Source organism: Vigna unguiculata, chromosome 8, assembly GCF_037176805.1.
Source record: "Vigna unguiculata cultivar grain cowpea cultivar isolate G323 ecotype 2 chromosome 8, ASM3717680v1, whole genome shotgun sequence".
Taxonomy (NCBI): Eukaryota; Viridiplantae; Streptophyta; class Magnoliopsida; order Fabales; family Fabaceae; genus Vigna; species Vigna unguiculata.
Genome location: NC_140799.1, coordinates 18,870,583 through 18,881,482, shown reverse-complemented (window position 1 = coordinate 18,881,482; position 10,900 = coordinate 18,870,583). Strand labels below are relative to the sequence as shown.

At 40.3% G+C, this 10,900-nt stretch overlaps 1 protein-coding gene across 1 annotated transcript; it reads right to left on the bottom strand.

Moving 5' to 3' along the window:
- Window positions 1-535: 535 nt before the first annotated feature.
- LOC114193481 (uncharacterized protein At5g01610-like) lies at window positions 536-2,830 on the bottom strand. Its single transcript, XM_028083304.2, has 2 exons — window positions 2,211-2,830; window positions 536-975 (listed from the first exon to the last, which is right to left on the bottom strand). The coding sequence occupies exons 1-2, from the start codon at window positions 2,661-2,663 to the stop codon at window positions 943-945; spliced, it is 486 nt and encodes a 161-aa protein (XP_027939105.1). The 5' UTR covers window positions 2,664-2,830; the 3' UTR covers window positions 536-942.
- Window positions 2,831-10,900: the final 8,070 nt, after the last annotated feature.

Here is a 10,900-nt window from a genome sequence, read left to right as displayed (position 1 = left end):
GACTAGAGGAGCAAGCAACAGGAATACACTAGCAGGGTATATATGCCACTACCTAATACTCTTGTCCTATCATTCTTTCAGTATAAAGGAAGACCAGAATAGACCTGAAATCATTATTTTTTTTCTCAAACATGTCAGCCTATGCAGCCCCCTTTCCCCCACATAAGAAAAATACATTTTACTCAAAACCTCTGTTTGGAATAAAGTTTTTCATGAGCAAATGAAGATAAAAGATAAGTCCTTTGAGGCGAGGAGTAACACAAACTTACCAAACAGACATCAAATATACACAAAACCTACTCAATTTGCATCTCCAATAATAGTTTAAAAAAAAAAATCCAATCATTTATGGTATTACACTGCACAGAGTTACGTGTTGACGGCAAACATGTTGAATAGTTCATGCTTATAAATTATAACACCAAGACAGAGGGCAAAATGATAGTAGCATACATAATCTACAAGTGACGGATAAATGATAGATGCAAATACTAATCATAAATTTTCATATCAAAAGTGTATAAGAATCTATGAATTTTGAATTAATATCATAAATTTGATTCAACTAAACACCCCCAGTATTATATTCTTATGATACAATAACATTTGACATGATACAAAATCTTCGCAAAGTTTTCACTTGAACCCATATCAACAAATGCACCATCACCTCTATGTTCTCAACGAGAAATGGATTCAGGATATTTATCTCAATTGCTTTCCTCTTTATAAGAACCCATGAATCAATAAATTATGAAGATACGGATTGCTTCCACAACACTAACTCTGCACTATATGAGGAGATAACACAAATAACACAACAGGTCCAAATCAGTGGACCTATTAATTTATACTCTCCGAAGGCATACAATCTGATTGCAGAACCCATGATCATCGTGCTACAGAAAAACTCCATTCACCCTTTTCTGCACGGTTCATACTCTATAAAACATCTCTTCCAGATTGACTCTGCCCCTGCATAAGAAAGAGAAACCGAACAGCAGAGATCTTAGAACAATGCCTCAAACATCAAGATTCATAGCATGCTCACAATCTGTATGCAACTATATACACGCAATATGAACCATAGGGATACAAAGAGAACAAGCACAAAAGAGATGCCACAGAATACGACTAACTGATAAAAGAACTTCATCATAATCAACTCGTTCTTAGCAGAAAAACAAACAGCATCCAAATTTAAGCCTTAGGACATGTTTGATTTCCTTCTCACTCTTTAATTTTAAAAATTGTTTCTGTAAAAACAATTCAATGTTACATAACAATCAATTTCTCATCCAAAACCTACTGAGTCTTGAAAATTGTTTCCAAAACAAAGCTTTTCAAAAAAACAAAAAACAGCTGGGAAATGTCTTTCCATCCTCTTCTGTTTTTGTGGTCCTAGCTCAATAGTGTGGGCCATACCGAGTGACACAGCATGTGATGAGGCATGAGCTTGGTGTCGATATCTATCTTCTTTATTTTAAAAAAATACAAAAAATAATATTTTATAACATAAATCACACCTCAGTTACAGAAACCAGTCTGCATAATCATGGCCACAACATTATGCTTTGACTCTCTGTAACAGCCACTGCAGCCGTATCAACCACATTTGTCTCCTAACACCAAAGATCGCCACAAAACCCACAACTCCACCAATAGTAAAAAGACAGACAAATGAAAGATCAAAACCATTCAACACATCATCCCATCCTCCACGTACACCCACTTAATCACCAGAAAGAAACGGTTCCCAGGATTAACAGCATCAATACATCCACCAAACTAAACCACAATAACGGAATTCAGACAATAACACCATCTCCCTTTTCATCCCTCCCACCCTCCAACAACCCAAAAAGAAAAAACAAGATTTCAATTAATCCACCACAACTTCGTCACAATCCTCATCATCACAGAAAATTCCAGACAAATGCAACTCCCACGTCTGAAGTTACAATTTTTCCAGAACCTCCACTCCAAACACACACAAAATCAGGTTTATCCCCTAGAAAACTCCACATTCTAAATTAGACATTGGTGGAAAACCTGATAATGACTGAATAGTCAATGGTCTAATAAACCCAAGAACAATGACAAACACCATATGTAAGAATTTGGATGTAGGTTCAACTGGATCCTCTAAAACTGAATTGCGAAGTGAGGTAAGGATTGAAACAAGAGAAAAGAAGAAGAGAGAGTGGAACCTGGGAAGGCGCGTGGTGTTGATTGGAGCGAACGGCGACGCATTCCGGGGGCGTTTCGAAGAGCGAGAGAGGGAAGCGCTTGAAGGCGGCGCCGACGTCGAAGTAGATGAGGCCGGTGGTGGGGACGTCGACTCGGATGCTCATGACCTCGAGCCAGAGGAAGAGATCCTGGGCCTGGAGGCCCGTGAGGGCGTCGATCATGCCGCAGCTGAGGTGACCGGAGACGTTGCGCTCGTAATGCAGCTCGTTCTCGAACTTGGCGTTGCAGGCCTCGTCGAGGTGGACCCAGAAGCTGCCGTCATGGGCCAGGCCGAAGTCCTTGACGCCCTTGGGGAAGAGGCCCATGGGTAGCCCGTAGTCGCTGAGGACCTCGTAGATGGTGGTGGCATTGGTCCGGCGGCTGAGCGAGGCCGTGGGCGAAACGAGAGCGAGAAGAAGAAGGAAGAATAGCATAACTGGGTTGAGGGTTTTAGGTGCGTATTGTGAAGGTTTTAAGGTTGTGGGAACATTGTTTGTTATTTTGGTTGGTTTGCAGAAGAAGAGAACAGTGGGGATTAGGAGAAGAATGATCAATTATTGGTATTCGGTGGTGACTGCTCTCAGTGCTATGTGCTGTGCGGGCCTCTTTTTCTTTTCTTTTCTTTCATAGTTCATTTCCTCCATTTTCTTACATTTTTTTTATTTTTAAAAATTATGTTTAGTCTTAATTAATCTATATTTTTTAGAGGATAATTCTAATTTTAAAAATATAATAAAGTTTGTACATTTTTTTTTCTAATTGCACTCGTAGACAACGATAGTAATTTTGCCTTGTTTGAATCATAGACCATTATTTTGTGTAATGAATTTAGATAATCATGTTTTGCAATTATTAATGGTAACTGTTATTTTTGTTGAACAACTTGCACTGTCACCATAATTGTTGACTTTATCAAGTAACAGATGGCGTATGCGCTACCTTCTTGTTAGATTGAATTCACTCCAAGTCAATTTATTAATTAAGAATAGTGTTGACTCTAATCCAAGATTAAGGCATGCTCATTTGTTTTAGTTTATTTTTAAGATAAACTTTGAAATTATAAACACGCACAAAAAGTGTTTCCGGTAAAAGACATATCATACAAAGTAATCTTTTGATATTTTAGAAATGGGTTAAATATGTTTTTGATCCCTCAAGTTTCAGCGAAATTTGGAATTAGTCCTTCATCAAAACTTTTGACCAATTTAGTCCTTCATCTTTCAAAATGTATGAATCTAGTCCTTTTAACCAAATTTTGTTAAATTTATTTGACGTTTCAAGCGCATTTCATTATAGTATTTAAATTATTTACACTGTTTGACACATTTTTGCTTCAATTTTAACTTAAATACTATCATGAAATGTGCTTGAAACGTCATATAAACTTAACAAAATTTGGTTAAAAGGACTAAATTCACGCATTTTAAAAGATGAAGGACTAAATTGGTATAAAATTTTGATGAGGGACTAATTCCAAAATTCACTAAAACTTGAAGGACCAAAAACATATTTAACCCTTTAGAAATCAAGTTGTTGTTTTTTTCTTATTTAAGCATACTTTTAACAAAATAACCTTTGAATAGTTATACATTTTAGGTTAAACTAGCATCAGACCCGTGCATACGCACGGGATTCTTTTTCTCTTTTGCGAAATAGTTTAATATATATTTTAGTTAATAATTAATGCTTTGTGAGATATATTTTAATATATATTTTAATCAGTAATTATTTCATGGTCAGATATTTTCAGGTACAGTTTTATATTTTGCGATACTTTGATATAATTGAAAAAGCAATAGGTTTCGTTTTTTAGTTTGAGGTTCTCCGTTAGACTTTTTCTGTTCTTTGGTCGGCTGGTTCTTTTGTGGTAGAAGATGTCGTCTTCCTACAAATACAGCTTCAAGAACTTGTTCCAAAACTCGATTTGCTTGCTAACTCCAAGTGACGTAAGTAATTTTTGACTTTTGCTATTGATATACGTTATGAATATTGGTTATATATATGTTTTTCAGTACCTTCTGTTGGTTTGATGAATTCTTTCGTTGTCTTTTTAATGGTTCTGATAATGTCATTGATGCATAGTTTGGTTAATTTTTCTGACATGCATGTTGTATATGGCTGTGTTCTTGCACGTACGGGCATTACAGGGCTTTGGGGATTTTGAAGAAGGTTTTATGGTTGAATGGGGAAAGAAGTTGGTTCTTGGAACAAACTATTTCACCGATCCAATGGGAAATGTTATGAACTTAGAGTTCGAGGACGATTTGATTAATAAGGGGATATTTCGAGTTCCATATGATTTTGAAGATTTCTACGAACTGGATGATTTGCATTATATATGTACCTTGTTCTGTGGTGATAGATATTTCCGAATCAGAATTTTCGACACAAACTGGACTGAGATCGAATACCCTGGTTTAGGTAATAGTTACATTACAGAGGAAGATTTAGTGTGGTCCAGGTTCTTGTCTTCATTTCGGGTGAAGTTATGTCCGACAGAGGTTAACTTTCCCACCTTATTAAATTCTTTTGTCTTGTAGTACATTTTTATTCCAATCTAATATTTTCTGTTTTTCGGAATGCAGTCTATGATTTGCTTGGATGCATATTTTCATTTATTCTGGGAGAAGAAAATAATATATGGTGAAGAGATGCAGTTCATAGATCCCTGTTATAAAAATTTTAAGTTTAAGTTTGATGTGAAAGCAAATGGTACAACAGTTTTTCGTGGTGGTATTGGAAAGATGTTTAAGTACTATAATTTGAAAGATAAAGTGTACTTGCATCTGAATTATGTTTCGAAGAATGTTTTCTTGTATAGATTGTTTTCGTTAGAAGGAATGGAGATTGATTATAGCATAAATGGTGCGTCCTGTTCTAGTAGTGGCAATGTTGGTTCAGATGTTGCTGACCCTAGTGCAGATTATTTGTTGGTTAAGTGTTTGACTGATTATGATGTTGGTGCATCGTCGCTGGTACTGTTATGTATATCTTTAATGGCAGTATTGTTTTTGAGTATGCATTTTATTGTTCAGTTAATTTGTTAACATTTTAAATTGTTGTTTTCAGTATCTTAATGCTTCTTTTGTTGGATCTGCATTGTCGAGATCTAAGAAGGAGTATATTCTATCAAGTGGCAATGGAAACAGCTGGGAATGTTCAATTAGATGGGCTACAAGATCAAAATCTAAATGTTATCTGGGATCTGGATGGAAGAGATTTGTCAGTGAAAGCGTGGCCTTGTTCGCAGTTTGGCCTAGTTCACTCTTTTCCAGCATCATCCCCCCAAGTTGTCGTTGCCAACAACCCAAGAGTCCGTAGTATTCGGAGTTCTAGCAGGGCCTCCCCTTGCTTCCAACAACCCAAGAGTCCGTAGTATTCGGAGTTCTAGCGGGGCCTCCCATTGCTTCCAACAACCCAAGAGTCCGTAGTATTCGGAGTTCTAGCGGGACCTCCCCTTGCTTCCAACAACCCAAGAGTCCGTAGTATTCAGAGTTCTAGCGGGGCCTCCCCTTGCTTCCAACAACCCAAGAGTCCATAGTATTCGGAGTTCTCGCGTGGCACCCCATTGTTTCCAACAACCCAAGAGTCGGTTGTATTTGGAGTTTCACATCGCTTCCTAGGAAGCCAACAACCAAAAGGTCGATCGTATTTGGAGTTCAGTATTCGCTTCAGTCGTTTCCAACTTCCCAAAAGCCTGCCTTCTTCGCAGTTCGGCTAAGTCTCCCTCGTTTCCAACTTTCCTATAAGTTGCCTTCTTCGCAGTTTGTCCAAGTTCACTCTTTTCCAGCGTCATCCCCCCAAGTTGCCTTGGGCGCAGTTCGGCCTAGTTCACTCTTTTCCAGCATCATCCCCCCAAGTTGCCTTGTTCGCAGTTCATCCTAGTTCACTCTTTTCCAGCGTCATCCCCCCAAGTTGCCTTGTTCCAGTTCGGTCTAGTTCACTCTTTTCCAGCATCATCCCCCCAAGTTGCCTTGTTCGCAGTTTGGCCTAGTTCACTCTTTTCCAGCATCATCCCCCCAAGTTGCCTTGTTCACAGTTTGGCCTAGTTCACTCTTTTCCAGCATCATCCCCCCAAGTTGTCGTTGCCAACAACCTAAGAGTCCGTAGTATTCGGAGTTCTAGCGGGGCCTCCCCTTGCTTCCAACAACCCAAGAGTCCGTAGTATTCGGAGTTCTAGCGGGGCCTCCCCTTGCTTCCAACAACCCAAGAGTCCGTAGTATTCGGAGTTCTAGCGGGGCCTCCCCTTGCTTCCAACAACCCAAGAGTCCACAGTATTCAGAGTTCTCGCGTGGCCTCCCATTGATTCAAACAACCCAAAAGTCCATCTTCTTCGCAGTTCAACATCGCCTCCCTCGTTTCCAACAGGCCAAAAGGTCGTCTTCTTCGCAGATCCACGAAGAGCTCGTCACGATTTTCCACATTCCATTTGCCACGGGTTGTGAACAACACTTTCTCACATTTCCCGCAATCGAGTACGTTCATGACATGCCAAAGCATATCTTATTTGCCTTCCATCGCACTCAAGACGACGGGTTGTGAAAGAACGATATTGTTCACAACAAGTTCAAGGACAACGTCTCAATCAAGGGACACAACTGAATTATGTTGACTGGGTCGCTAAAGTAAACCCGAGTTCATATAATGCACCGCATCCAAAAGAACTAGCCCCAACACGTGCATCACTGAGATGTTTCACTAGATGGAACACGTGCGTGACATTAGGATCCTCCAACACCTCTTCGTGATGGAAAGATAAAATTCGAAGCAACCACAGAAGTATCGTTTAGTGGGTAGGCAACACAGGGACTGATCAACCAATATCACCCAAGGCAACGGGTGAAAATGGAAGAGATGCATGCTTGACCGTTCGATACGCAAGGCATGGAGCCAGCCAGCAGGTACATCTCGATCACAACTCACACACCCTCACGTTCGCAAGACACCACACCACAAGACGGTCCACCCCCCACCTACCATGGGCAAGCAAGCAAATGGAAACATCAAGTGACGCAGAGTCAAGCATCGCTAGGCATGAAAATAATTTTCCACAATATCCGAGGGACTAGCTGTCGAACTGACCAACGATCAGTGACGACCGTGTGTTGGTTTAAAAAAGCTCAACAACTATGAAGAGGCTAATCGTGCCATGAGAAACATGCTAACGCACGCACCACGTGAGGGGGGAGGCCTCATCAAGCTCCCTTTAATACCTGCCAGTGTGGAGCTGGCCGGCTCAAGGAGCACTCCCCCCTATAAGAGGTTAATATGCAAAAGGCAAATTTGTACAAGTAGATACACTTTTTTTGAGCAGACATAAGTCCATATCTTAAGCTACACTTCGAATTTTGATGCCATTTTTTGCAGTAATTCTTAGAATAATAGTATCTCCTTGTTCGACAAATTTCATAATTTTTCTCGAAGGGGAACTATTTTTTTTATTTTTTTTACTTACCGGGTATGTGTAAAATTGGGGAAAATAGAAAAGCACATGTAGACTCCGAATTTCGACCTCTTTTTTTCCAGTCCACCACTAAACAATATCAGGAACCTCCCCACAAAATTTCATTCAGTTTGGCCAAGGTCTTAAATTTCACAAAATTTGGCACCAAGCTATCTAGTCGCGGTGCACCGACCAACTTGCACAAGTGCAAACTCCATCCAATTCAAAACTTTCGTGCACTGATAAAGGATTGATCCCTATCAAGGATGATGGCCCATGGCACATGCTTAGAAGAAAGGGAGTTCCTTGATCCCTTCCTTTGCTTTTATTTTCTTTAGTTTAAAATTCCTTTAAGTTGGCTTGGTTGACTATTTTTGAGTTGACTTGTTGACCTTGACTTTGGGTTGACTTGTTGACTCAAAAGATTATCTTAACCTTAAACCAACATGCTAATAAATTCCTTAATTTGCTTTTGTAGGAATAAGAAAGGAGGAGGACCACATAGGAGACACTTGGCGTCCTAAGGAAGAGAGAGAAGGAATAAGACTTTCTAGAAGCATCTAGAAAGGGGAGGCCCACATGCCTTGGACACCAAGTCTTCTAGAATGTTCTAGAACCTTCCTTTGGGAGCCTTGGCCATGAAGACTTGCCACCTAGATGGCTTGGACGAAAATTCACCCATGTGCACCCTAGGATAACCTACTTTCTAGAACATGCTAGGTTTCTTTTGTAATCCTTTAACTTAGTTGTTTTGCTAAGGGGCCCCTAGACTTGTCTATTTAAGGGGACCTCTAACACTTGTACAAGGGTTGAACATTTTGGAGAAATTATACACTTTGTGTTTCAACCTTTTGTGAGAGCATTCCTCCTTAGGGAGTGGAGTTCTTTCAAGCCTTATCTTGCCTTGGCAAGTGGCGGCATACACCACTCATCTTCAAGGTTGCCATGGCTTCTTCTAGCCTAGCCTTGTAGTGGCGTGAATCCTCCATTCCTCCCATTTCCCTTGCTTTTCATTTTATGTTTCTTTACTCTTCTTGGTTTATATTGTTTCTATTATATGTTTTTTTCTTTTGATTTCTTACTCCCCATCAATCCATTCTCCTCCTCTCTAGAACCTTGGAAAGGAACCTTCACATCTAGATAGCTTGCTATCTTAATGTCCAGTGGGGATTTCCTTGGTTTTCTTAATCAACTCACACCATATTCAATAATCTTAAAAAGGAACAAGATAATCCTTCATCATGCACCAAGACTTTTACAGTACTCATTTGGGGACATTTGTAGGCCATTCCAACCCTCACATCTCATAAATCACGAATTTCATTTTTTCAAAAAACTCCCCACCAAGTCATCTAGCTATGCCGTGGTGCACCGACCAACTTGCCCAAGTGCAAACTCCATCCAATTCAAAACTTTCGTGCACCAAGACTTTTACAGTACTCATTTGGGGACATTTGTAGGCCATTCCAACCCTCACATCTCATAAATCACGAATTTCATTTTTTCACAAAACTCCCCACCAAGCCATCTAGCTATGCCGTGGTGCACCGACCAACTTGCCCAATTGTAAACTCCATCCAATTCAAAACTTTCGTGCACCAAGACTTTTACAGTACTAATTTGGGGACATTTGTAGTCCATTCCAACCCTCACATCTCATAAATCATGAATTTTATTTTTTCACAAAACTCCCCACCAAGCCATCTACCTATGCCGTAGTGCACCGCCAACCTTGACCATATGCAAAACCCTTCGAACTCAAAACTTTCGTGCACCAAGAATTTCATGGTATTCATTTGGGGACATTTGTAGGCCTTTCCAACCCTCACATCTCAAAAACCACGAATTTTATTTTTTCACAAAACTCCCCACCAAGCAATCTAGCTAAGCTGTGGTACACCGACCAACTTGGCCATGTCCAAAACCCACCGAACTCAAAACTTTTGTGCACCAAGACTTTCATGGTATTCATTTGGGGACATTTGTAGGCCTTTCCAACCCTCACATCTCAAAAACCACGAATTTCATTTTTTCATAAAACTCCGCACCAAGCAATCTAGCTAAGCGGTGGTACACTGACCAACTTGGCCATGTGCAAAACCTACCGAACTCAAAACTTTCGTGCACCAAGAATTTCATGGTATTCATTTGGGGAAATTTGTAGGCCTTTCCAACCCTCACATCTCAAAAACCACGAATTTCATTTTTTCACAAAACTCCCCACCAAGCAATATAGCTAAGCCGTGGTACACCGACCAACTTGGCCATGTGCAAAACCCACCGAACTCAAAACTTTTGTGCACCAAGACTTTCATGGTATTCATTTGGGGACATTTTTAGGCCTTTCCAACCCTCACATCTCAAAAACCATGAATTTCATTTTTTCACAAAACTCCCCACCAAGCAATCTAGCTAAGCCGTGGTACACTGACCAACTTGGCCATGTGCAAAACCCACCGAACTCAAAACTTTTGTGCACCAAGACTTTCATGGTATTCATTTGGGGACATTTGTAGGTCATTCCAACCCTCACATCTCAAAAACCACGAATTTCATTTTTTCACAATCCCCACCAAGCAATCTAGCTTAAGCCGTGGTGCACCGACCAACTTGGCCATGTGCAAAACCCACCGAACTCAAAACTTTTGTGCACCAAGACTTTCATGGTTTTCATTTGGGGGCATTTGGAGGCTAATCCAACCTTCACATCTCAAAAATCATGAATTTCATTTTTTCACAAAACTCCCCACTAAGCCATCTACCTAAGTCGTGGTGCACCGACCAACTTGGCCATGTGCAAAACCCAACCAACTCAAAACTTTCATGCACCAAGACTTTCATGGTATTCATTTGGGGGAATTTGGAGGCCAATCCAGCCCTCACATCTCAAAAACCACGAATTTCATTTTTTCACAACTCCCCACCAAGCAATCTAGCTTAAGCCGTGGTGCACCGACCAACTTGGCCATGTGCAAAACCCACCGAACTCAAAACTTTTGTGCACCAAGACTTTCATGGTATTCATTTGGGGGCATTTGGAGGCTAATCCAACCTTCACATCTCAAAAATCACGAATTTCATTTTTTCACAAAACTCCCCACTAAGCCATCTACCTAAGTCGTGGTGCACCGACCAACTTGGCCATGTGCAAAACCGAACCAACTCAAAACTTTCGTGCACCAAGACTTTCATGGTATTCATTTGGGGGAATTTGGAGGCCAATCCAAC

What these genes read in the sequence shown, in the direction of transcription:
- LOC114193481 (XM_028083304.2), bottom strand. Translation starts at nt 2,663, where the DNA reads ATGCTATTCTTCCTTCTTCTTCTCGCTCTCGTTTCGCCCACGGCCTCG. An exon ending in AACACCACGCGCCTTCCCAG is followed by an intron (nt 976 to 2,210) that starts GTTCCACTCTCT and finishes TTTCTTATGCAG; the next exon opens with GGGCAGAGTCAATCTGGAAG.